Consider the following 27,758-nt stretch of genomic DNA (forward strand, 5'->3'; position numbering starts at 1 on the left):
GTAGGAGAGAAGAAGACAGAGGAAGATGATAATGAAAAATTGAACGCAGTGAGGAAATGAGATGTAGGTTTGCACTCCAGAGCCATAGTGTTCGCTGCAAAAAAAAAGTATGCATCTCCACTGGGCTTGAGCTTTTTCCACCTCTTTGAGATGAGAGCTTCTCTGTGGAGGACAGAGGGCTTTCAGCCAAAGACCGTAGAAGTATCTCAATAAGAAGGATAACTAAGGACAGGAGAAATGTATACCATTAAATTCCTCTGTAGGTGTTTAATTTGGCAGATAGAATATAATATTGCTGCATAAATATACATATGAATAGTATTTTCATAGCCTCTCCCAAAGACTCAGCAGTTTATAGAATAAAAAACCCTTTTCTTTTTAGTGACTGCTCTGTGTTGTCCATTGAAGGAGTTGTTAAGCGTGTTGGGGCAGGTCTAGCCTGTTGCATAGAATAATAATAATATTTGTTGACATGCAAATAGCTGTAACAAATGTAACAAAAGATGTGTATAATTACTGTGTATAACATAAAGTATTGTTATTTATGTCGGTGTTAACATTCATTTTTCATTGTACGTTATACTTCATTATTGATGACATCCCACATGAAGTTAACTGCTTTGATATCTTAATGGCAGCAATCATTACAACATTCATCAAATATAAATTATTAAGACTGTTGAGATACAGATATTTACGCAAACTGTACAGTAGCATCTCTGTGTAGCTGCACTGCCTGCCCGCCTGTCCGTCTATTTATAAAGCTAACCTGAGAGCATGAAAAGAAGATACACACCTCTGATACAAAGTGCACTTCTCCTGCCAGAATATTCTCTACTTTCTTTCCTGTTTTCTGTCTTCGAAAACAATAGATAAGAGAAGTGGCTCTCCGGCTGTCTTTACAAATGCAGGCGTTATGTATCTCCAGAATCTTTTTCTGGATAAAAAACAAAAAACATCCTTGATTTTTAGCTACATGAAAATACATTTACAACTGTGTCCAATTATTTGTGAGTGGGTTTCAGAAGCTACAAGAGGTTTGAGAGTTGAATCAACCCATGGTGAGGCTACTGTAATTGATTCACTGAATGGAATACACCAAAATACCCAAATGATACTACAGACATGTGTCGAACATGAGGATTGTGGGGTTTTTTTTGTCCTACACAAATGCAAAAAAAGAAACACCCAAATAGATGCAGACAAATTCAAATTATTTTATTCTGTAACTGTCCTTCGGTTGTTTTCCAGTCTGCGGTGACATCCATGGGCAATTCTTTGATCTTATGAAGCTGTTTGAAGTTGGAGGATCACCAGCCACGACACGGTACCTGTTCCTGGGGGACTACGTGGACCGTGGCTACTTCAGTATTGAGGTAAAAACATCAGAGTGACATTAAGTATGTCATGGGAGAAACGAAGAACAGAAATCTTTATGTATTCATTATAAGTTACTGCTTTTTACAGCGCTTCACGTAGAATAACACTTTCTTTATGTGTTTGTTTTGACAGTGTGTTTTATACCTCTGGTCGCTGAAAATCCTCTATCCAAAGACACTATTTTTACTTCGTGGAAATCATGAATGTAGACATTTGACAGAATATTTCACCTTCAAACAAGAATGTGAGTGCCTCTCAGTGTTTCTCATATTGTTTTTTATTGTTTATATATTTGTCTCTCTGTATATTGCTAATGTCGTGACTAGCCTGAAGCACTTTTGGTAGAGCTTAAGTAATGCACCTGTCCGTCATGTTAATTCTGTATGATGGCACAAAAAAAGGGGATGGAAAGTAAAAAGTAAAATATTTATTTTAAATAATATATATTTTTATATATTCACATACTATTTAACTCATATCTGCAAACAAGATTCACCAGCTACTTTCTCCAAATATTCCAATGTTCTATTTTTTTTAACTTGGTGCTGTTCAGTATCAAAGACCCTCATGAAAACTAACCAACATGTAGAAGTTATTTTATGTGCTAACGTAGTTGTCCAGTTAAATTGCTTCTCTGTCTTCTGTCAGGTAAAATCAAGTACTCAGAGCAGGTGTACGACTCGTGTATGGATGCGTTTGACTGCCTTCCCCTGGCTGCACTCATGAACCAACAGTTTCTGTGTGTCCATGGTGGGCTCTCACCTGAAATACACACCTTAGATGACATTAAAAAGGTAATAATATACTGACTCAGCACTACAAGGTCTTGCTGTCTAAAACAGTTTTTAAAACATGCATTCTTCTCCTTTGTGTAAAGTTGGATCGGTTCAAGGAGCCGCCGGCTTTTGGGCCCATGTGTGACCTGCTGTGGGCCGATCCTCTGGAGGATTTTGGCAACGAGAAAACCCAGGAATATTTCAGTCACAACACAGTGCGAGGCTGCTCCTACTTCTACAGGTGAGCTGTTTCTTCTTACACTTTTTCCCTGCGGCACCTTCAGTCCTTGTTGATTATTTTAACTTTAGAACTGTCGTTTCCTACTTCAGGAAATACCACTGCACAGCCTTAAATTCCAAATCTAGTAAATGATAAATTGCAGTGTTGCTTTCATGCATCCAATAGTCTGAAACGTATTATTGTGCCATCTTGCATTGGGAGCAATCACCTACATCAAGTGCATATAATATACTGCACTGATCCCATTAGCTTGACCCATGTGGCTTGTTGAACATCTCTAATTACACTTTAGTTTTAAAAGGATGAAAGCTTGGCAATCAAACTGTGTGGAGAGGATGTATTGTTCATCCTGCCTATTATATGCAGGCTAAACTAAAAGAAAAATGTTGGTTGGTCATGAACCTTTTCTGCTTTATTAGGGGGTGTAATTAAGGGAAAGAAGATGGGAGAAATGGAATGGCATGCATTAAACGGTCAACACCCTAAATTATCATTGTCGATGAGTTCTAATTTAATCTTTCAATTGCTAAGGGTACAGGGTAAAAGAAACTGCAAAGAAATTTTATCTGAAACTCTGGATATTAAAAATAGATTTTCAGAATATAAATTATTAAAAATTTTGCTACCGGTGAAAAACTAAATTGAACAAAATAAACAATAGACACCCACAAAGCACCCCATAATGGGCATAGCAGACTGTGATTAAGGAGACTGAACGATTCAATGAATTGTTAAACATATCCTTAAAGCCTATGTCTGTAAGTAAATGGGTCATATTGCCGTGTTTTTAAGAAAAGGTTGGGTTGTTTAACTTACAGAATAGATTTTTAGAGGGAAATGATCAGAGTGAACCTGCAGTCAAATAAACATAGACACAGAAGGAGAGAGGAGTAAAATATAATAGGGAGGACAAATTGGGAACACATTTGTTATGCAACCGTTCAACCATTCGTGACAGAGCATGTAAGAGAAGCAGTGAGCACTGTCCTAATATTGTTATGAGATGGAAGATTGGTGTGGAAGTAGGTGGTGGTGAGGAGGAGAGATTAGGTGGCAGAGTTTTTTTTAATGAAGGTTCAGAACAGTACAGACCCCCCTCCTACCCCCGTGTGGGAGCTGCAGTTCTGCTCAAATCAAAAAGAAGAGCAAGAAAAGTAAAGTCAGGAGGACTTACTCCTCCACCGCAGATGAAATGACTGTCAGCGTGTGCAGAATAATTGCGGTGCAGATTCACATTATAACCAATAAATTCCTATTTCAGAAATAATTTGCGGGTGCAGAGGGAGGTGTCAAAGGTGACATTAGTTTCAAATGATATCAGATGAAATAGAGGAGATTTCAAGCGCAGACATTTCTGTTTCACGATGCATTTCCACATAGTAAAGATCACCTTGATACTTTAGGTTTACATGCAGAGAGTGACGGGTGTAAACTTCTCCTTTCACTGCTGTTAAATGGTCACTGATGAGAAACCATCTATTAACAGTGAGAGAGGAGCTTAGTGAGGATTATTCTGTAGATGTGTGGAGGATGCTGCTATAATAGTCATCTATCTCCCCATGGCTTTGTTCTGCCTTCCCTCTCAAACTTACTGCTCCATTATTATGACTCTTGCAGACTATACAGTACAGTATGTATGCAGCACAGAGAAACACATTCTCCTGGGAAATGCAAGAAGATCTCCATAGAATTATATATGAGCAGGTTGAGGGAAATAAAGGGGTACATTAAAATGTAATCAAATTTAGTGGTTATTTGACTTTAAGCTACTTACCGACAATGACTGATTGTTGCAATACATGAACCATGTTTGCAAGCACATGGATGTATTGGGTGGCATTATTTAAAAAAAAAAAAAAACATGTTTTCCATAAAATCAATACTGAGCATTTTTCTTCCACAAATAAGCCATGCAATTGCTTGCTCCCATGAGCTGAGAAGAATGTTTGAAATAGCTGTAACGTATTGGAGAAAATCCTATGCGTACAGAGTTTTGGACAGTAACTGTTGTTGGTTTTCCAATGTTATTAAATCACAGTTTTATGTTAACAACAACCATATGGATGCATTGTTAAAGACCCATTCCCTCATGTTAGAATGTGATACCCCCCCCCCCCTTTTGATGACATATCAAAGACAAATCCTCCAGTATTTTAAAGGGCCGTTACATATTACTATTACATATCCCATATCCGTGACGTTCTATGAAGACCACATCTACAGTATAGTGCATTATGGGGGTACTGTTGAAAAATAAATACTGACTTTTTGACTTACTTATATGGTGAATTCTAATGCATTCATACTACTTCATGACTACACTCTTAAATACACATGATGCTTTCTGATGCACTATATCAATAACCATAAAACATTACAGCCCATAAGACACTTATAAATCATTATAAGTCACTATAATGTTTTAGGAATGTTCATATAGTGCATCAGTCTCTAGTACAGTATGTGTGCATGATAGATGTAGCCTTCATAGAAAGTGTTACCCTATATTATTACAAATAATATTATTACTATCAAAGCACCAACTAACCAAGTCTATTTCCTGTGTAGTGATTGTAATAAGAAAAAACGGCATTCTGCTCAGTGATTAAAAGTATGCTTATGAACAGTTCTTTCTATATTGGGGGAAGTTAATGTGATGACCACCACTCTTGACGGATGGATTTTCTTAAGGGAAAGAAAAAAAACCTCTCAGTTTCACATTCATAACACAGCACTTCCATCTCTCTCTGTCTCCTTCGCTCATACTCACTTGTCAGATTTCTCGCTTGCTCTCACTCACAGGCTCACCGACACATAATTGTGTGTTTTCACAAAGGGGAGAAAAGGAATGTGAGCGTAAGCAAGCAATGTGTGTGTACTGTGTTCCCTCGCAGTAATCAATAAATAAAGGGATCTTTATTTTTTATGCAATGATGTGACATTTGTGACAGTATTGTACATATGAAACAAAAAATACTGCTTTAAATACATCATCTATAGGAAGTGTGATGCAGGATTGTCCTTATCTCTATGGTAGAAATGCACTGTAGATGTGTTTTTAATAGAAACACTTACATAACATTTTGCAGTGTACTGTCAGCCATAGTGGAAAGCGTCACAGCATATCCATGCTAGTGTGTAACACAGCTATTCCTGTAATTTATATATTGGCCACCAAGGAAATGTTAGCCATGTGACCTAGATAAATGAGGATGGCACAGTTTCGCCAGGTGCTCAGGGTACAGGCAGCAGTCTCCTTGTTTTTCTTCCGGCAAAAACCTTTGAGCACTTAAATATTTTAAACACTTTGATGGGTGCATGGACGGCAGTGACTGTAAGAAAGTGCCCGAAGAGAGGATTGTTGCTACGGGAGGATGTTACTGTAGATCTGTAAAAAAAAAAAAAAAAAAAAAAACGTAAGTTCTTAAATTGCCTGAATTTTACTTTGCACATTGTGAAATTGTGATGGACATTTTCACTCACATTTTATCAGCTTAAAGTGTAATACTGTAGATGAATCGACAAAATAATTGGCAGATTAATTGATATGAAAAATAATTGTGACTTGCAGCTCTGTCCTAATAGGTTACTCATTGTCTTCAAAATTGAATCACATAGGATAGAGCTTAAAATACAGGGAATGTGGATAATTGCAATCAGTAATTAGCAGATTGTGACTATAAGAACATTTCTACATCTCTAAATGCATGAGCAGAAACTTTCAAAATGGCACACTACCACAATAATAATTTGAAATGTGTCCCGTTGAATTCATTCAGCTCAACATCCGTTTGCACGAACAAAATCAGGGATATTTGCAGTGCAGTCACGGACCTGTCTGATTGATATTTTCATCATTTATGCTTTTGGATAACGCTTTCACCCTGTCAGTTGTCTTCATAAGAGCTTTATTTAGCACACTATTTCAACAGGACCTACAGCTGGTGTTGAACAAATAAATTGTTTATTCGACTTTATTGGAAATTATCATCAAAGAATATTTTTCTCAGAAAGATGGTTAATTGATTAAATTCCAATCAAGCAAACGTTTGATAACAACATCATTTGTAAACAGGTTGGTACTTAAAACTGATGGATGTAAGGATATTTCTTCCTGTCAGATATTTATCTGGAATACAGCTGCTGGAAGAAATAAAGGAAAAACAGAAAGGTATTTTTCAAAACTAAGACAGATTGAGGTGTTGCTGAATTTAGGCCATTCAAAGAGCTAATTAAACTTTTTGTCCAACCCAGGAGACACACTTTAAAGGGATGATACAGTCTCTGAATGACATAACACAACCTTCTAGGTATTACATAACTGTGGTGAGAGCGGCCACATTCACACTGCAGCTGGAAGTGTCCCAATTCTGATTACATGCCTCCTCCTGTGTGACACTGGTCTGGTGTTTTCTGTGCGGTCTTATGTTTTAATTTTTTTCTTTTACGACACATTCTGGTCCTACATCTGCTTCATATTTGATCCATGACTATGTGACTAGTCTGAACTGTCAGATAGGAAGTCATGTGGTTTTTATCATCTTTCTCCATGGGACAGCTCATTGTCCATCTGGCTGGACCAACATGGAGGACGACTTCAGCACGCAGCCAGTGGAGCAATATCAATCCAAAATCCTAAATCTCAAAACAATTGCAACAGCTTAGGGTGATATATGAATTTCAGAAAACCGCTCACATTAGTAGTATTCATTTTTTCACCACTACACACATAAACAGTATGAAAAAATATGATGTTTGCACCAAAAAGAAAGAAAAACAAAGATGGCAGATGAATGGAGCTGTGAAATTCAGGGAGCAACAGTGGGAAAGATGTGGCAATACAATATTATTCCTCCAAAATGTTGTCCTGAGGCAACATAACCAGACTTGACAGTTTAAATTGACTGGTTTGTTGCGAAGAGGATATTATAGCACATATTCCATGCCATGTGTCAGTGTATCACACTCAGTTTGCCTGAGCTACCTCGCAGGCTTCCCTTCCTTTCAGGTAGATTTCCTGTCAGGTTAGAGCTGCAGGGCAGGAAGCGCTGACTGCTGCGTATATGGGTTAGTTTGTTTTTAACTGTAAGAAGTAGCTGGATTGGTTTTTCACACTCTTGCATCATCCTCAGCAAGGCCTCCATAAATTCATCTATGAGTGATAAATCTCTAAAAAATGTATATGAAATTAGTAACCTGCAGCTCAAGTGTAGTTTGGTTGTGTGAAGCTTGTGTGCTTAATTTAATTGATTTGTACTCTTTATTTGACAGTATGTTAAAAGCATTTTCAGTGATGTCTTTAAACCTAATTTATATTTACTCTTTTTCCAGTTATCCAGCTGTATGCGAGTTCCTACAGAGCAATAACCTATTATCAATTATCCGAGCGCATGAAGCACAAGATGCAGGGTATGTTATCCCTACAGCACATATTAAAAGATACGTATATCCACACAAACAAAAATAGATACATGTTTACATATGTAAGAACACGCTCTGCCTTTTTCCTGTCTTTGCCTCCACCTGACCCCCCTTCAAGCTACCGGATGTATCGTAAAAGTCAGACCACTGGATTCCCATCCCTCATTACCATCTTCTCAGCACCAAACTACCTGGATGTTTACAACAACAAAGGTTAGAAAATCTCTTTGTTCATTTCATGCCCTTCTTTGATTCAGTTTCTGCTTGAATTTGTGTCATGTTTTTCCACAGAAACAATGTTTTTTTAAATGTAAAACAATACTAGTTTGAAATCTAGGATATGGCTGCTCCATGTATGGTGAACAGGCCATCATCCACACCCACTCCAGCATCACATCCCACCCACCCTTATCTCTGATGCTAACATGGAAAATTTCAAATAAGCTCTTGGCCATTAGCCTTGTAGTGGCAGAGATGGAGTCTCTAAAAACATTTCCAAAACCAGTGTTATGAACCCATCCAGGCCTTGCTCTGTTTTGCATAAATATACTCAATATGATTATAAATTATAACACAAAAGATGCAATAAGGTTTTTTTCAAAGCAGTTATTTTTATTCTTTCAAACAAGACTGTGACAGTGATATTCCTCTTTTTACCTCAGTTTATCTGTTTCTCTAGCAGCACGTGCTTGTGAGTGCCTTGTGTGTAGGTATCAGACCCAGAGGGCCGTCTGGGACCGTCCGTAAATAACGAGTTGGGGAACGTTTGTGAGAACTGTGTGGAGATGACGTATTATATTTCAATTACAGCACCTTTAAAACAACACACAGAGAGAAAATTGCCCGTCGGCACGTGTGTTCTGCAGTGCAGCAGTTGAAATGTTTTAATGAAAACAATACATTTATTTATCATTTAATAACGTGTAGTGTTAGTGAGTAAATTGTTGTACTTGATCCCATTTAAAGAGATATTTTGCAGATTTAAGTCCAGCTCTGTGTAATGGCAGTGAGTGCAGATGGTACACCACTTGTCCGCCGGAAACTGCTGGATAGTGCCCAATGCATCGTTTCGCGTCATTGCGGTCTCCCAAAATCTGCCTAATGATGCATTTTGTGTACTCTGCTCATCTGCCCACATTGCCTGACAGAGCTGTTTTAAAATTCGGGAAGGTATCCCTTTAAGGATCCACCGTAAACCTTTGCATGGGTACCCCCTGGGCCTTGGCATCATGATGAAGTCAAGCTTTGCGGCTAGAGTAATAAACGCATCGCCCACAAGCAAGAACCACATAAGTAATGAGGAAGTGGATCAGACGATGATCTCGGAGGCAAAGGCCTTTAACCAGCGGAAACACCTATCCAGTTTGAAAGAGCAATGGCCAATCGGAAAACTCCAACTCGACCGACCGATGGTGTTACTTTATCACTCACTTAATCATTCACTCAGTGGCATACTTTCGTATTTATAGGGCTGGCCCGTGCTTTGCTGCAGTCCAGCCAATACATATAACCCTATATAACCCTATAACCATATATGGGTATATAAAATAGGCTATCAAGGCTTAATCAGCATGCATATTCTCATTCATTGAGTCATGAATTTACTGTTAAATTAAATGTTACAACAGTAAAACTAGGTGTGGTGAAAGAAAGTAGTCCCAATCCCAGTATCTGTGCAACACCTACATGTTTGGCATTTTAACTGTATCTTGGTTAAATCTCACGAAAAACAGTTCTCATTTGACAAAATGGTTTCAACAGCACAAACTGGAGTGTACGGGTTAACGATTCTTCACTTAGCTTGTGAGCAGGCATAAGAATGCATCAGGGAGCCCCAGTTTGTTTGTGTTCTCTCTCTTTGTGTTGTTTGTGATCTGTGTCTTGGTTGCTATGGGCTATGGGAGATAGGGAGCGTGGGTGAGACTGTCGGCATTGCTGACTATCTCCATGTGGCTTTATCTTTAACAGTGTCATCAATCCCTGGCCTCAGCTAGGCCATCTAGTGGTCGAATGTCTCATGTTGTGCTCTGTGTCTGTTCTCACATACTACACATACAAAACCAACTGAAACTGGGTGACATCACTGAACATGGCTAAACGTTTTTAAAAGTAGCATAATTATTTTTGAGCGGGCTTTTAACGGGACAAGATGAAGCAAATTTTACCCTACTGCGTCATCTGCTTCCCCAACAGCTGCTGTACTGAAATATGAAAATAACGTCATGAACATCCGACAGTTCAACTGCTCACCCCATCCCTACTGGCTGCCCAACTTCATGGATGTCTTCACCTGGTCTCTGCCATTTGTTGGAGAAAAAGGTATGAAGTGTTTGTAGAGCAGTCTTCTGATGTGTGTCAGATGTTTTAATACCACATTCCTGCTCTATTCCTCCCCCAGTCACAGAAATGCTGGTGAATGTGCTGAGCATCTGCTCTGATGATGAACTCATGATGAATGAGGAGGATGAGATATTTGATGGTAAGATGTTTTGCACATAAGGATGCAATAATTTGTTATTTAGATTAATTTTTAGTGCATTGTGGGTTCAATTCAAGACATTAAACTAGGTCTTTTGTGAAATGAAATCTGAACACTTGGGCTCGGTTTTGGGCATTTAGTTTCTTTCACACGGGCAAGGTAGAAAATCTGGCGCTAAATTGTACAATACATACAGTGAATTGTTTCGCGATCTTGTTAATTATGTAAGATTAAAACCGTAGCTTGTAGTTCATCCAAAAAAAAATGGTAAAGCTTTGTGCTGTAATAACAACAATAATACATTTTATTAATGGGCTCCTTTTCATCTCATAGTCACCTTACATGTACAAAAAAAAGAAATTAACAGATAGACATCACTGAAAAACAATAAACAAAACAAAATTATATTGTATTGCATTACAAAACTAAGACAATGTTTATTGAATCAGATAGGCCTACAAAAACAATTTCTCCTTCACTACATACAGGCTATGATTACAGAATCTGTATTATTATTATCTATATTGTATTGCAAGAAATTGGTCTATTATCACAGTATTTGATGCATGTGGAAACATATATCAAATGTGTCATAGAAGTTTCTCATGCAACAAATAGGCTGATTATGATCATCTATTGTATCAGAGGAGCCTACAATGACAGTATAATATATGAATATATATATCTTTGCAGCCAATGCAGCTGCAGCACGCAAGGAGGTGATCAAAAACAAGATCCGTGCTATTGGGAAAATGGCTAAGATGTTCTCAGTTCTCAGGTAGACTCTATGCTTGTGTGTGTGTGTGTGAATGTAAGTATGAAACGGTATCAGGTCTTTTCTGTGTGTACGTGTTCGGAGTGTGTGTATGCACTGTTGTCAAAATGGAGGCTTGCAGGGTTTTTTTTGCATCAGGGTTCAGCAAAGTTTTGTGACCTCTTTGCTTGCCTGTGTTTCCTGCAGAGAGGAGAGTGAAAATGTGTTGACACTTAAAGGCCTGACGCCCACTGGCATGCTGCCGAGTGGGGTTCTCTCTGGAGGCAAACAGACGCTGCAGAGTGGTGAGTACGAGGCTCAGCATAAGACTTTTTCTTCACCCTGTGCTCCGTCTGTTTTGTTTCATTTCTTCGTCGCCATCGTCCGTCCTACCACTGGTCTTAACTTTCTCTTTTTCTCTGACTTTAATGTAGAGCAGCCAGCAAGCTTTGTTTTTAGCCTCTTGGTGATGCTCTGACCTCATTTAAGTTATGGAAGAGGTCCCAGCCAAAACTGCTTTAAAACTGATATTTCTGTCTACAGTAACACATTACAGCCGTCACGCAATAGTGTGTAATACCTGCATCATAGATTCCATCATAGTACCAGATAAAGACAGAAGTCCCTCCTAAATCCATGCCTTGACTATAACCGTAGATTCATACATAAAAAGCTGCTTTAAGCCATTGCCTTATCTATAGATGGCAAGATTAACACCCACATGGCTTTCTCAGTTTACGAAATCGTTACAGATGACATGTTAGCCTACAATTGCCTACTTACATATCAAGCAGAAACAGAACCACCCAATTTGAGTTCCCATTCTCACCATCTCAAGTCTATTATTCACTCACTTTTTAGTCCTAGCTATTTTTAGCTGAAAGCGAGAGCTGTAGAGTTCAGTGTTGTTTTACAGTGGGATTGGCACTAGGACCCGGAAAAGGCATTTGATTCAGTGCTAAAAGTATTTTCCAATCAAGGTTTAGCTCTCTCTATCTCAATCATTGGACCTATGCACAAAACCTTCTAAATAAGCTAGAACAAGTCATTTCTGTCCTCTTGCCTAAATGTATGGACGGTCTCAACTTAACCTATTACTCTTCCCGTCTCAATATATCTGTCACACACATACACTCTCTCCTCTCTCTCTCTCTCTCTCTCTCTCTCTCTCTCTCTCTCTCTCTCTCTCCTCTCCTCTCTCTCTCTCTCTCTCTCTCTCTCTCCTCTCTCTCTCTCTCTCTCTCTCTCTCTCTCTTCTCTCTCTCTCACTCTCTCTCTCTCTCTCTCTCTCTCTCTCTCTCTCATCTCTCTCTCTCTCTCTCTCTCTCTCTCTCTTTATGGAATGGATCAATCTTTTTTTATTTTTCATATCAAACCCAAGATTGAGATTATGCTCCCAGTATGAATGCATGGGCATTTATCTGAGTTGGGCTGCATTGCCAGTGAATGTAAATCTCATCTGGCCTAACATGAGCCGCCTTTTTTTCGCTGGGGCCGCATTTTACATTTGCATGGCTTTCTCAGGAGTAACCTGCTCCCCTCCTCCCCCCCTTCAGCCACCATTGAAGCCATTGAAGCCATCGAGACAACTGATGAGGACGGAGAAGGTAAACCTGAGGCCCATCTTCCACCCCTCACAACATACCGCAAGGCTTCCTGCCTCCTTTCTTCCGGCCTACAGAAGCCACCTGCCACTGACACTTCATGCACACAACAGTTCACACAATAATAATTCCATTAAGCAACATTTCACAGGACACTTTGATGCTAGTATGGCTGCCACTTTACTTTGCAGTACCATTGATTCAGACATAAATCCAACTAGAGGATTTTAAATGTTAGAGAGAGGGGATACATTTAGAAGTGAAAAACATATTTTATAGACTATGAGTTGAAATTAGATAAATGGTTATTTGTAATGTAGGTGAGGCTTTTTTTCAGGGAGTTGTTTTCTAATAAGGGTGGGAAGCTGGTGATGGTTTGTGTTCTGGTCACTGTTTGGTCAAGTCACATGTACCAAGAGGGGATGGAACTGAGGAGATAACACCTCTATCTGGTATCCATCTTCTCATCTCACCTCCACCCGCTGCCTACACCAACATAGAGGGGCATTTGGAATTGCTCAACACAAACTGGAAGAAAAAGAGGGTCAAATGATAAATGAAAAAGCAACAGCTTTGTAAAGAAAGTTCATGATAAATTAAAACACTGCAAAGTCAAGTGCTGCTAAGGGATGCATGACTACAATACTTCATTGTTTTTGGTTTGGCTTGTAAATGGCCTCCATCTGGTTCTAAAAAAGCATTGCATGCACATGAACAAGAAACACAGGGCATCAACATGAAATATGCATCCTGAAGCCTCAGTACCTTGTGATGTGTCTAACGTAATCCTTGTTCTCCAACCAAGAAGCTTCGGTAGGGAAACAGCAACTTACAGTCCTACCAACACAACTATATTTTTAATTACATGTACATTATGTCTTATTTTAAATAACTAGCAGGATGGGTATATGTTTTGTTCTGATGTTTTTTCCTACAGTAAAGGTAAGTTAATTAAGTCTAAGTAGGTTACATTTTTGCTACCACGTGTGTTTCAATAATTTAGAAAAAATATAATACATAAGCTTCAAGTCACACAGATAAAGGACTTTGTAGACAACTTTCTTCCTTGATTGAATGTATGTTCTGTTTAAACTGGATACTGGGGTGGGACATGTAAACTGCAGGACTTTTAAAGGTCTCATTTTGGCATATTGTAAGAGGTGAGATTTCTGTGTCTTTTTCTATTATAAAGCAGGTCAAGGTGCTATATGAATAGCGTGAAAGTATCAAAATGCTCAATCCACAGAGAAATGCGCACAGCCCGTATTGTGTCTGTGTCTTTAAACAAGCTGTCAGGACTTCTGCACAGTTGTGATGTCACAACTAACCTATATATAGGTAGAAAGTGCCGCTACAGTCGTAGTTGCAAACATGAGGCAGAGACCGAGTGCAGATGTGGAAGACCCGGAAACGCCGACTCTGCTTTTTTGGGAGGGGGGCTTCAACAAAAGAGGCGCTAAAACTGAGCCTGATCCATTATATGTTTTCTCTTTTCAGCTATCCGTGGGTTTTCCCCCCAGCACAAGATCGCCAGCTTTGAGGAGGCCAAGGGCCTAGATCGCATCAACGAGCGCATGCCACCTCGCAAGGACGGGGTGAACCATGTGGGTCACTCCATGGGAAAGATGAATATGTCAGAGGCAAACGGCACGGATGACAACAGCAACATCCAGTGATGTGCTGTCTGAGGTTCAGAGCCGCGCTGCTGTTTGCTCTGTGCAGTGAGACAATTGCCAAATCGGGAATTCAGGCCTCCGAACATAGAAATAAACCAGGCCCACAGACAGAACATGAAAATCTGCAGCAAATCTAAAACGAGTGAAAAGGGTCATTTTTTTCATGACAGTATGTCATCGCACAGTTTGGGGTGGAGGGTGGGGGGGGTGGGGGTTGGGATACACGGCAGAGGAGCAGGGTTATGGAGAGGCCAGAAGGCTGCAGCTTGACTGACAAAGCGTGGTTGAAAGTTGTTTCTGCCTGTTGTTCCCTTTCTCAGTTCAATTACAGGCTGCATTGTTGGGGGTTTTGTTGTTCTGAGTGCTGACAAATGTCTGCTCCTTCATTACAGGGCCTGACAGAAGATAATAGCTGCAGTATCCATGCCACACGAATCACGTTGCTGTTTCATAAAGTGTTTATTATGAATCACTCACAAATTCACTTCATGGAAAATAATCATGTTTACCTACATGTTTTGCTAGTATTAACAAGTCACACCACTTTGTGAGAAAGAAATCAAAAAGAAAGGAACCTCTTAAAATTTAGCCATGCAATCTTACCAGTGGACTTAAATTTAGACTCCTCCTTGGGAAAGTTTTAATTCTATCCACGCACTGCTCCTTTCCTCACCTCCCTCATTATCAGTCATCTCCTAGCAAGAAGTAACTTGGAGGGGATGAGGGAAGAAAGGGAGGGGATGAAAAGAGCATTTGGTTTCAGAATCCCAGATTAGACACCAAGATTAACCATCTGAAAAAGCACCCAAAAAAGGAACACACTATCCCATATGAAGATGCAACTACATCAACGTCAGCAGGGGAATCTCAAAGGGTTATATTTTTATCCAAACCATCCTTAAAATAATTTTCTTCCTCTACGTTAAACGTAGTTTACATCAGAGAAGCATGACAGTTGATCAAGCTAATACCTCACACACTTTCTGGAAAGTATACACTTGAGCATCCTCCGCCGAAGGAGGCTTTTCTCATCTCCTCTGCATCGCTTCGACTGGTAGTAAAAAAGCAGCATTAACGCATGTTTCTGGACCACAGAGGAAAAGAACTTGGGGACATACCCTGCTGTCACACACTACCTGATTATTTCTCACCTGCTTGTTGCTAAAGAGGAAGTAAAAAATAATATGTGCAGTCACTCAAGTATACATTAGCGCCCTTTGAGTTTTTGCACTTTTCGCTGTGCCGCAAATTCAATGAGATTTCATGCCTACGAGCTTCACAAAGTACTATATCAGAGTGGGAAGGAAATTCTACAAATTTGTGAATGCATACAATTGAAATATAATTTGCTCAAAGAGTATTTAACAACCACACACAACTGTGTAATTTGGAATAAGCAGACTTAAATGTATTTAAGTGATTTGAAGAATGTATCCTGACGAGATTTGAGTTAATTAAGGCTTCTTTTGAGAACAGATGAGATTTCTTTTTCCCTTAAAATTGATCTAATATTAACGTCAAAAAGTACTTCATTCATGAAAAATGAGCACAGTGTAGACCAGGCATTAAGTTTATGACTCCACCCATATTCCGTCATTGTTTTTCAATCTTTTTTTTTTTCAAATCTAATCTAATTTTACTGTGCAGTAAAGTGGAGTAACAGGCTGTGAAAAAGTGCACCCACACTGTGAACCATATAAAACATGAATTCCCATGTCTGGATGGCTAATATAAGAAGAGAAACTAATTAGAAAAGGAAATATTCTGGTTCTTTCAAAATGAATTATTTGGGAAAGTCGAAACCAGTGAAGCCCCAACCTCAAGCGACACTTACTATTACATAAATTTCTAGAATTTCCTTTCATACATTAATATTTTTTCTACTTTATATTTCATCTTTCTATTTAATGATAAAGGTATGTGAATTAAGAATGGACAAAAAGTGATTTTTAACACAGCATCTATGGTACGGAACGCATCAATGCATGCAATTACGTTCCTAATTGTTATGTGAGATTATAATTGTGATAGTTGTGTTTCAAATAGTAAACTTGAATTATTTTATTTTTGAATTACATTTGTAGTTTTATTTGTCTTGTTTTATAAATTTTATAAATAGGCTTCCTTTGATTGTTTTTGTCCATTTTTTCATTCTGTTATTTATTACCACAGCTTTTAATTTTATATTGATTTATCGTATGCAGAGATGCCCTTCTAAGGTGTGAAGCCTTGTGTTTATTTTTTCTGTTGTACTGATATACAGAAAATGTTCAGTAGTGTGAATGAATATAATCTCAGTGAAAAGCAACTTTCAGGCTGCCAAAGCATGATAGCATGGTTTTCAGATGTAAATGAATCGGACACAAAGAAAATCATGTGTTACACTTACGTTTAACAGGAAACATTGTACTCTGGTTATATTTACTGCTGATATTATTATTATTGTTACAATTTAGCTTATGGTTCTTTTCCTTCCTCTGTTTCTGGTTCTTGTATGGTCTACATGCATATTTCAACAAACAAATATAACGGATTTTATCTTGCAACATTTTTTTATTATCTATGGAAATATGTTTTGGCATTTGACTTCCTAAATGATACACACATTGTAAGCATGCCCTATGGGACAAATCACATTTTTTTACTCTTGAATAAAATATGCATGAACAAAAATGTGTTGCATAGTTTCTAACTTACTGATGGACGTTCATTCATTCATTCATCTTCAACCGCTTATCCCGGGGTCGGGGTCGCGGGGGGTGCTGGAGCCGATCCCAGCTGACATGGGGCGTGAGGCGGGGTACACCCTGGACAGGACGCCAGTCTATCGCAGGGCACATAGAGACGAACATAGACAGGCAACCATTCACACCTAAGGGCAATTTTAGAGTTATCAATTAACCTAATACATGCATGTCTTTGGATTGTGGGAGGAAACCCACGCAGACACGGGGAGAACAACTGATGGACGTATTAATGGTAATTTTAACTTTTACCCCTTCCGGACTTCCATCCAGACACAACCCCTGAGGAAAAAAAAACGAGGCGTCAGGATTTTCGTCCCATTGTGACGTCACAAGTAGGCCTACTATACTATACAGGCTGAAAGGCACTGAAACAGAGTGTTTCTGACAGAGGGTGAATACAGGAATATTCAGACAGACAGTGTTTGTGAACACTAAAGCATGTAAACATTTTCTTGTATAAACCCAATATATACTGTAGGTACAGTTCTGCAGGAAGAATGGGGAAATATTCCCCACTCTAGGTGCACAAAGCTGGTAGAGACATATCCAAACAGACTGGTGGCTGTTATAAAAGCAAAAGGTGCCTCCTAAAACTATTAAATCTGGGAACTTTTCCAACACTGCTTTCCCAGTTTTTCCTTTTGTTTTAAATGAATTTTCAGAAATTTTATTAAAAAAAACTATTTCACTTGAATGTTGTCGGGCAAAATGTGTAAATCAGGCTGATTTTTTTTTTTTAAATGTATTATCATTTCAGGTTGTAAAACAAAAAAAGTGAGATTTCAAAAGGGTATCATGATTTCTGTATATTATATTATGGGAACCTTTAAAAGTGCCTAATCATGTCAATTACACATTTTGCCCGACAACATTCAAGTGAAATAGTTACAGAGATGTAGACACAATGCCATTTTATGTAATGTTACCATAATCTCTATTAGCTTAATATACCGTTTTGTTGGTTAATTAAAGTAAATCCAGGCATGGACGACTTGATGGATAAAAATAATAAAAATGTACACACCAAAGTCTTATGTTCACTTTGTAGGCCTATATTATCCTCTTTCATGAGCACTTAAATGCACCACAAGCAAGTGTCAGAGGTAGGCCTATGACTTTAAATGAGACCTTTAACGTTGCAGCACCATCACTCTACACCTGATGATGTAAATCAACCGTATGGGTTTTCTAAGTGCTGTTGGGTAATAGACAGGACAAGCAATGGCATATTAAGAAAAGGAAATGCCTGAACCTGCTATAGCCAACCAAGTAAATGACAAATTTACTTGAAGGCTGGTTTTCTACAGATTCCATTGTTTTTTTCAATGTAGAAATCTTTATTCCAAATTAAGAACAAGCAGACAATCAGCAAAAACAGATATTCATACAAATAAGACCAGTGTGCAAAAGAAACCCACTACAGTTACCAAACTGTGGAAGAGACTGTAAGAAGAATGGACTGAGATCAAACCAGAGCAGTGAGAAACTAGTGATGTCCTGTGGGTGCAGATGTGCTGAAGTCTTTCAAAGCTATGGCCTCTACACTTCCTGTTCACTTTTGAATCCTATAGCCCTAAGAAAACATTGTTTAAATTTTCTCCTCTGACACAGTGGTTCCTGTTCTCACAAAATTAAGGTTTTTGTTGAATTGCCTTGGTTATTTAAAGAAACATGCTAGGACAGCAGTGGTATAGACACAGCGGATATTCTATCAAATTCTGAACAGTAAAAAACAATATTTATGAATAAATCCAGTATTTATAATTTGTTCTCTAATTTTGATCTCCAGTATATGTGTATGTGTATATGTATGGAGGACTACACATGACTTAGGTCTCAATAAATAAGGAAATTTAAAAAAAAGCATAAATAAATACAAGAATACATAAATAAATGCATAAATAAAAAATGAATAAATACACAAACGCATGGATAAATATATAAATAAAAACAACAATGAAGAAATAAATGAATAAATGAATGTATAAATTAAAAAAAGATAAACTTCTACATAAATAAATACATTTCTACATATTTGTTGTTCGTTGTTTATTCATTCCTGTATTTATTTATGCATTATTTATTTATCTATGTATTTTTTAGACTTAATAGACTCCATGAAAGTGCGCTCACCTTTTGTTTTTCTACACGTTTCAGAGCTTAACTCCACCGGATATGACGTCTTGCCTCCACCTCTTGTCCATGACAGCTCAGCTCAGGGGGCTCCAGTTTGATTTGAACGGCCCATTAAACAGCACAAAAAAGCAGACAGCAAAAACAGTCCCATCTTTCAGACTTTCCGCTTAAAAAGATGGCCCTGCCGCAGGCCTGCTTGCAGCTTGACAACAGCCGCCGTCGCCTGTTAATCGGAGAGTGCGAAGGACTTTGAGCGAGTGCAGGCCACGCTCGGCTACCTAACGTCAGCTACAGCGGCTCGCTTTTGCCATATGATATTGACGCACACTGCACAGGGACAGACTCCTACGGGCGGTGATTGGATCGGCAAAATAACGGTGAAATGGACAAAGAAGAAGCGGACCGCTTGATAGAGAAAGCGAAGCTGTGTTTACGGTCCGGACGGAAAGACCGGGCGCTGCAGCTGCTGTATGAAGCCCAGAATATTTTCCCCAGCACCCGGGCCAGAGGTAAAATTAGCTGACGCACATTCTGCAACCTGACCAGCTAACGTTGATCAACTTGCTAACTGAATTTACAGATGTCAGGGGGTGTGCACAGAAATGCTATTTCTTTGAGATGCAGATCCTAAAAAAATGCTAATCTAACGTTAATACTTAGGCTGCATGCTGATATGCAAGGCTGTTAAGCCCCCCCCCCCCCCCCCCCCCCCTTTACAAGACAGCACCACAGACTGAGGTAGTGCAAATTCTGTCTCCAGTTGCTTACCTAATAGCTTTTGCAATAATGGCCACACAGCCAGGGTAATGCAGTTGCCATAGAATACTTTGAGCTCTGCGAATGCAACGTGCATGAGGAAGTTAATTGCCACAGGGTCCATTTACAGCAGTTTGTGTGAATGTAGTGCAAGGAGTGCAAAACTTTTGATGTACTGTTATTGCACAGTCAATATCACTCTACTCCAGAACAAATGGGTGACAAATGAAAGGAAAAGCCTGAATAAATCAGTGGAGAAACTATGAGCAAGTGATTTTGTACTGTACACCTCAGAAGGAATCATTGAATGGTTTGAGTATGAAAAGGATGTGGATCCAACACTGTGGCCTTCAACTTCACCACATCTTAATGCCAATACGAGATTTAGGGAGCAATGTGTTTGCCCTCCACCACCATCATCGAAACACCTAATAAGGTTGTTTTTGAATTATGATGTTCATCCCTCCATCAAAGTTTCAGTACACGCCGTATTCTATGTTGAGAGAGCACTAAGCTGATTTGATTTGATTTGATTTTCTTTATTGAAAAGGGACAACGCACATTAATTGACAAGAGTAATAACAAAGTCACACATGTAAATGTGACAGATTTAGCCATGCAGGCTAATTTTCATCTGCAGTCCCTGGCAGGTTGATGACATTTAGGAAAACATTAAAAAGCATACAGGAAAATGCAGCAAAAAAACACAGACCCAAGAACACATAAGCATAACAAATAAAACAACACAAGTGTTAGTTAAAACATAACACATAAGCATGGAAGTAATTGATAAAGCGTCACACAGACATAAAATAAAAATGTGTACCATATAGCACATCTAAATACATGAGCACGGACATGTTTAAGTGTTCTCCGTTTTCTTTTCCCATTCACACCTGAATAGTCAGTTGACCTCAGACACTGTGTTGTTGTTGTTGTTGTTCATAGTGCTGATAGATGCCATAGTAAAAAACGGAGGCAACGCCGCTCCGCAAGGAAATCACGTGCCCCCGCCAACAGGCTGGAGAGATGAAGACATCGGAAACAATGAAACAACTAATGCGAGTGGTGATGAAAAGAAGAGCTACACCGAGGATCAACGCCAGGGTGTTCTCAGGTGCACATTGACTCTTACTACTACTCTTTTACTCTCATTTGTGTTTCCCATTGTTACACAGTTACAGACCACAGCAATCGTTCCTCACTTAAACTGTGTTCTATGCTCTGGATGACCAGCCTGTTGGTCATACATTGAGTAAAATAAATATTTACTTGTATCTTTGCATGTAGATATAACATTAACTGTTGTATGGAGCTCTCTGTAAATGTACATGTAACTAACTAGTATACACAGTTAATAACCTAATATAAGTTGGAGAGAGAGAGAGAGAGAGAGAGAGAGAGTTCAGTCTTGTGTTTTGACATCCATTATGTTTCTTTTTTCGTTTTTTTTTATTGCAGGATAAAGAATTGCAAGGACTTTTATGAGATCCTCGGTGTTTACAAAAGTGCCAGCGATGAAGATTTGAAGAAGGCGTACAGGAAATTGGCCCTCAAGTTTCACCCCGACAAGAACTTTGCTCCAGGAGCCACAGATGCTTTCAAAGGTATTGACCAAGAATGGTGATGATATCTTTTCAGTATCCATTGTTATTCTATTTTTTTTTTTTTTTTTTTAAAGGGGCTTTTGTTCATGGGACTGATGAGAAGCCTCTAATGATCAGTCAGAGTCAGAGGTCATGGTCATGGTCAGTTCATGAACAGCACCTTTCGGCTGGTAGTGTCATGTTTAAACAATTTTCCCCTGGGATTATTAAAGTATTTCTGATCCTGATTCTGATTAAACTCTAAAGCAGGACAGAGGCTTAAAGCTGGGGTCATGTTGCTCCCCATGGAGGCGCAGCGCAGTAGAGAACTGTCAGTTCTCTACTTGAGAAGAAAGGAAAAAGGGCATGCAGAGGTTTCTTATAACAATAGAAAGTTAGTCACTGTAGTTTGGCAGGCTAATTTGGCCCAGTCACCTACACAGTCAGCACCTACTAGTCCTGGGAATCAGACGAATCGGCTGAGCCTCTTAACATTCAGACAGATATCCGTGTTTTCAGGAACACATTTTAGTTTACTGTTTAGCTGTAATTTGAGATCGGGCCAACATTTTTTCCCCCTATTTTATAATGGAGCAAGCACCGCCCCTTGCATGTGTCACTCAGTGCCGCGTCATTTTCATTGCTGTGATTGATCGTAGGTCTATCCAATTGTGTCCAGAAGCTCATTGGTCTGCACCATTGATAAAGCCCCTTGGTAATCTAAAATGAACTGAGAGGTTCCATACTAATACTCATTTGTGAGTTATTCCTGTGAGGCTAGGTATGTTAAAACCCACGGTGCGTGACTACCTCAATTTGCTTAAAAAAATCATTCACAAAAATTATTCGAAATCATATAAAAGACACTCCTTTTATTGCTCATGAACCACCCTCCAGTTCCCAAGTCAATTTTGTATGGACTGAGCTACTGCCGCCCCCGATTTAAAAAAAATATGTATTTAAGGGATGTGTCCCGGCATCTTATATTTTGCTTCGGGCTTAAAGTATGCCCTGAACATTTTTTTTACTTCCTCTTTCAACAGCAATAGGCAATGCATATGCAGTGCTGAGCAATCCAGAGAAGAGGCAGCAGTATGATCAATACGGAGATCAATCCGCAGCTTCGAACACACCCCAACAATCCAGCCACAGTCGCCATGGATACTACCGAAGCTTCAACAGAGACTTCGAGGCTGACATTTCCCCCGAGGAACTCTTCAACATTTTCTTTGGAGGAAGATTTCCCACAGGTGAGCAGTTGTGTGTGTGTTGGGTCAACAGTTTAGGGATCTAATCTACTGTCTTATTGTGGAAGTGTAGACGCTATAAACTGTGTGTGTGTGTGTCTCTCTCTCTATAGGAAATATCCACGTGTACACCAACCAGGGAGCCTCCTACTCTCAGTTCTATCAGCCTCGCCGTCGACGCGCTTATGAGAGGCGCGAGGAGGTGGTGGAAGACAACCAGAGTCAGGTCAGTGACTCACAGGACATAAAGACAGAAACCACAGTGATGATCTTCTTGTAGAGATATGGCATCATTTTAATTATTAACACGCAACTGAAGTGCCTTTTATTTCTTTGTGGTTTGCTTCAAAGAATAGCTGCACTGCCACAAATCTGTCCAGCCTACATACAGTACAGTATTATATGCTTTGTAATCTGTGTTGATTTGATCTTCCCACAGAACACCTTCACAGCGCTCCTGCAGCTTCTCCCTGTGCTGGTGCTAATCCTCATATCAGTGTTTACGCAGATGATGGCCACTAACCCGCCCTACAGTCTCTTCTATAAGCCGTGAGTCTGTCGCACCATTAACCTTTATGACGGTGACATTTTAGCAAATCCTTTGTTTCCACCCAGGGTGAGACCATAGTGTCACTGAATACACTGTAATCATGTGTTTGGGTTTCAGGGCCATGGGGCTGGTGGTATCCAGGGAAACACAGCACATGGGTGTGCCATACTACGTGGATAAAAGTTTTGAGAAGGAGTACCGTGGAGCTGCGCTGGATGAACTAGAGAAAACCATCGAGAGCGACTACATCGAACACCTGCAGAGCAGCTGCTGGAAAGAGAAACAGCAAAGTAAGTGAGACGGGAAGTCGGTTGTAGTAACGATAAAGGAAATCTAATAACCAACAATCAGAATTTTAGGCCTCAAGTCTTAAATACGATTTTGACATTTCAAAACAATAGCTACTTCTAGAAACAAGTTAAAATGGTTCATGTTCACATTACTTTCATCTTATATGGGTAGGTGCAAGTTCAGCAAGATCTGCTTGGTTGATGCCTCTTGAAAATAACAAATTGGAAGTCTACTGCACCTGCTGTAAGAAAAAACTCAAATTAGGAATTTTAGGCATTAGAGTCGCATGGGAAGTCAGACAAACATGAAGCCACCGTAAGAAAACAAAACCCCAGTAAATTGCTGCCAAGGTTGTTCTGCACTCACATCAAGAGCATCACTTCAGTCCAACCCCAGCGTGACCCACTCTGCACTAGAGACTTTAAAGTGTAATTCCGGGGTAAAAGCATGCCATGGTCTTTTTCGACATGAATATACATCAATACTTTGCTCCTTAAACTGAACCCCAGTGCATTCGGTAATCGATTTCTATGGGTCTTTTTTAATAAACTCAGTTGTTGGTGTTTTATGTGTAGGGACTCTTATCATGCTACTGCAGAGGTTTGGTGCTATTTTGAGCAGTGTTAGTGGTTAAAAAAAGCCATTTTGGATGATTTAGCACTCAATCCTGAGCTACTCAGTGTTAGCCATGTCTAGCGACTCTCTGGAATTTCTCTGTTAATAGGTGATCAACAAAAAAAAACTGTCTCGATGGCTTATTTGATGTATTTTCATGCTGAAAAAGACCATGGGGTGCATTTACACCAGAGTTACACTTTAACTCCTGCAACTCCGGTATGCGACCTCTGGACAGAGCTTGTCCATTTACTTTGCTAGTAATTCTTTGATTTTCCTGATATTCATACTTTTTTTTTTTTTTTTGGCCAGTTTGGACATGAAATAGGTCTTAAATCTCATTCATTATGTTCTTAAAAAGGTCTTAAATTGAAGAGGATTTGTAGAATCCTGCAGAAACCCTGTTATACAAAGTGTTTTATATTGTTTTCTGTTCAGACCCTCAAATTCACATTGCATTCAGTCAATGTTAAAGAAATAGTCCAACATTTTGGGAAATATCCTTATTCCTTTTCTGGCAGAGAGTCGGTTGATAAGATTGATACAACTCTCATGTGTGTAGATTAAACATAAGGCTACATCCTGCAGCTGGGAGCAGTAACTTCATGGAAGTCTCCGCTGGTTGCCTGGCAACTTACTTGTCCTACCTAAGTAAAAGTCTGCCACATAACCTCCCTGTAGAATAGCAAATTGACTAATTGATTTTAATGTTTATTTATTTTATTTAACCAGGAAGTCCCTTGGGATCATAATCACAGATATTAAAGAAGTTGATCCATAAAAATATACCGTTGCTTGGCCTTAATGAAGACCAGAAAACCATAATGTACACACTGTTTACTACACAGGGTTTACCTTACCTTCAGTTTCTTCACTAGCTTCTCAATATCCACTTTAAAAGAGAACCTGCCATTCACCCAAATACCCAAGTACTTGTAGGATGATACTCTTTCAAAACAAGATATAGTGGGTTGTGATCTTTAAAGGGGCTGGCAGGCAGATTTTGTTACCGCTGGACTGAGGCAGGCTAAGTTAAGATAACCAGCTGCTGGCCAGAGCTTCATTATTTACAGTACAGACATGAGAGTGGCATCCATTTTTTTAATAAAACTAATAAGTGTATTTCTGAAAATGTTGCACTATTCCTCAAAGTGTGAAAAGCTATCATAAACCTGAACCTGAATCATAATGGGTTTTTATTGTCAAGTACGTTTTAACATAGAAGGAATCTGCCTTTATGTTTGGTGAGCACAATTATTATTATATTATATAGGACCCCTATATATAGAGTAGATTTGCTACTTTTTAATCTTGTATATATATATATATATCTCCTTGGCCCTAGTACCCCGTTGTACACTATAGACTTATTAAGAGGAAGGAAAAGTACAGTCAAAAAACACAAATATGGAAAAGAAACATTGCCACAAAATCTGAGAAGTATTCAATGACAATGCAGTAAACGGTTGTGACACATCTTTCTCTAGTTTATTCTGTTCTCCTTTTTTTTTTTTTTTTAGAATCAGACTTGGCAAACCTGGGACAACTGTACCGAGATGAACGGTTAAAGCAGAAGGCGGAGTCAATGAGGCTGGACAACTGTGAGAAACTGCATCGATTGGTTGGGCGTCAGAGAGGCAAATGAGGACTGTTTGAGAGGGGAACACGTTTCTTTACAGACTTTACAATAATGCATTTTATTGAAGTGTGTAATTTATCCAATCTGGCCACTATGTAAAGAAATCTCTTTTAGGTACAGCGCAGTCAGTGGGAGAATACGCCACTGGAAACAATGTGCCTTCTCTCCTCTTTGATGGCAGGAAATAAGAGTTGCATGTTACAGTATAGCTGCCAACCCTGGCTGTGGTGGCAGCAAGTGTAAACTCACTGTGGCAGTGTGTACGATGTATCAGAGCCTTTAAACTTTCTTATAGAAATGGCATGACATACCGGGTCTCCCTTTGGGGTTATGAAGGCAGTAGTATGTTCACACATACATGTTTTATTTGTTTAGGTTGTGTAGTTTACCTGTATTTATTTTTCTTGAATGTTTGTGTTCTCACAGAAGTTTTAGGTGTATTTATTTAACAGTTAATAGAGTGAATGTTAGTTGAGCATTTTTTCCCCCAGTAGGTACTTAAATAATACTGTAGTCTTTGGACTAATCTGAGAGCTTCTGTACCGTGAAATGACAGAGGACCTTTTATTTATTATTATAACATAGGCAAATCTGACATTAGAAAGGACTGCAACATCTATACTGTGGTTAATCAGGCACATTTTAGTGAAATTTTACAAATCATTACCACATTTTTCTGATTGTGTTGTCACAAAAGGTTGTACTTGCCAAAAAAAAAAGCGCTGTACCCCACACTACTGCTCGCAGGGGTTTTATTACATCGGTCGTTAAGTTTCTGCTGTTCAGGAAGATGTTCAGTGTTTTAGCTGCAGGTAATGTTTGAGGTTTAAGCGTGAGAAATGACTTGTGTTTTTGCAAAAAAGAGTCCCATGTTTCGGAGAAGTCATTTTGACAAACCTTAAGCAAGCAGGGAGTCCAAATAGCCCATTCACAGGCCTGCAGTGTTCTGTTATATCTAGTAGATATGGGAAGCTCAGTTGTGAGCAGTTATCTGTAAGGTTGCCAGGGGCTTACATGGCATGCAATATACCTTCTTTTCCTAAACCGTGCACAAGCTTAAATCATTTTGTTCTCAGAGAAAATGCTATCCGGCACATGTTTTATAAATTCTGCACTTTTTAATTTATACTAATGTTTTATAAATAAGACACATCTTGTTTTGAAAAATCTCATGCTAAACAGAATTATCAATTTAAAATAATCTTAAGAAAAATACTATTAAATGTCTGTGGACATGAACAACTTTCTCCCGCAGTTAGGAACCAGAATTTAACTTGTCAGATCTCGAGTAGGACGTTAACTTTGTGGAGTTGGTAACTTTTAATTCCTCATACCAACAACAGATGATTAAAACCCTAAACAGACATCGATATATTTTTCTGTGCACTAAGACTGCCGAATGCCTTAGCTGTTCTCATACTTGTGGAATATTCAGGTTCATCTCAAGCACTTTTAAGTTAATATTTAATCCTTGTTACTGTTGCATGCATCCTAGTGAGTGTTTTATTAGTCAGTTACTTATTTGTTTTTTCGGCGAACGCATCTTCATGACTACTGACACACTAAATGTTAATTGATTAGAATATTCAGGTCCACGCTGTTACTCACAAACACGTAAAACCTTTACTGCGATACACAGAAAATTCAGGTTTTGGTATCAAGTCGCTGTGGTAGTACACTGCATAATTCAGTTTTGAGCCAAATAAACCTGGAAAATTAAAGATGTAACCAGAATATGTCTTGACCGGTCTGATTTATTTGTTTCATTTTATGAATTGATGGTGATTTGATTCTCTGAATGATTCCTTTGTTTGGGCATAATTTGGATACTTGAGATTGCACCGCTACCTACTTTATAAT

The 27,758-nt window shown here is 38.9% G+C and overlaps 2 protein-coding genes and 1 long non-coding RNA gene across 5 annotated transcripts in view; 2 read left to right on the plus strand and 1 right to left on the minus strand.

Annotated features, from left to right (window-relative positions):
- Nucleotides 1-14,331, plus strand: part of LOC310956299 (protein phosphatase 3 catalytic subunit alpha-like) — a gene marked incomplete at its 3' end in the record, with an annotated part of 31,923 nt that extends 17,592 nt beyond the window's left edge. For 2 of the 3 annotated variants that reach the window (XM_083926489.1, XM_083926488.1), the window contains exons 3-14: nt 1,252-1,376; nt 1,513-1,624; nt 2,029-2,174; nt 2,258-2,397; nt 7,729-7,806; nt 7,937-8,031; nt 10,012-10,137; nt 10,217-10,297; nt 10,991-11,075; nt 11,259-11,356; nt 12,608-12,658; nt 14,153-14,331. In XM_083926489.1, coding sequence (XP_083782615.1) covers nt 1,252-1,376; nt 1,513-1,624; nt 2,029-2,174; nt 2,258-2,397; nt 7,729-7,806; nt 7,937-8,031; nt 10,012-10,137; nt 10,217-10,297; nt 10,991-11,075; nt 11,259-11,356; nt 12,608-12,658; nt 14,153-14,331 — 1,316 coding nt within the window. Of the gene's footprint in view, nt 1-1,251; nt 1,377-1,512; nt 1,625-2,028; nt 2,175-2,257; nt 2,398-7,728; nt 7,807-7,936; nt 8,032-10,011; nt 10,138-10,216; nt 10,298-10,990; nt 11,076-11,258; nt 11,396-12,607; nt 12,659-14,152 lie in introns of all 3 variants that reach the window. The other variant, XM_083926487.1, reaches the window with a different exon arrangement.
- Nucleotides 5,279-19,330, minus strand: LOC310956302. The gene is made up of 3 exons (XR_014593473.1): nt 19,212-19,330; nt 17,029-17,357; nt 5,279-5,785 (listed from the first exon to the last, which is right to left on the minus strand). It is a non-coding gene; the product is annotated as an uncharacterized lncRNA (long non-coding RNA).
- Nucleotides 19,241-27,634, plus strand: dnajc18 (DnaJ (Hsp40) homolog, subfamily C, member 18). The gene is made up of 8 exons (XM_083926491.1): nt 19,241-19,723; nt 20,919-21,087; nt 21,432-21,577; nt 22,600-22,806; nt 22,917-23,029; nt 23,243-23,352; nt 23,471-23,643; nt 25,780-27,634. The coding sequence occupies exons 1-8, from the start codon at nt 19,597-19,599 to the stop codon at nt 25,902-25,904; spliced, it is 1,170 nt and encodes a 389-aa protein (XP_083782617.1). The 5' UTR covers nt 19,241-19,596; the 3' UTR covers nt 25,905-27,634.
- The last annotated feature ends 124 nt before the right edge of the window (nt 27,635-27,758 follow it).

Source organism: Echiichthys vipera, assembly GCF_963691815.1.
Source record: "Echiichthys vipera genome assembly, chromosome: 14".
In the NCBI taxonomy this organism is placed as follows: domain Eukaryota; kingdom Metazoa; phylum Chordata; class Actinopteri; order Perciformes; family Trachinidae; genus Echiichthys; species Echiichthys vipera.

Coding starts and splice junctions, on each gene's coding strand:
- dnajc18 (XM_083926491.1), top strand. CDS start 19,597: ATGGACAAAGAAGAAGCGGACCGCTTGATAGAGAAAGCGAAGCTGTGT. Junction 22,807..22,916: donor TGGAGGAAGATTTCCCACAG/GTGAGCAGTTGT, acceptor CTCTCTCTATAG/GAAATATCCACGTGTACACC. Junction 23,353..23,470: donor TACAGTCTCTTCTATAAGCC/GTGAGTCTGTCG, acceptor TTTGGGTTTCAG/GGCCATGGGGCTGGTGGTAT.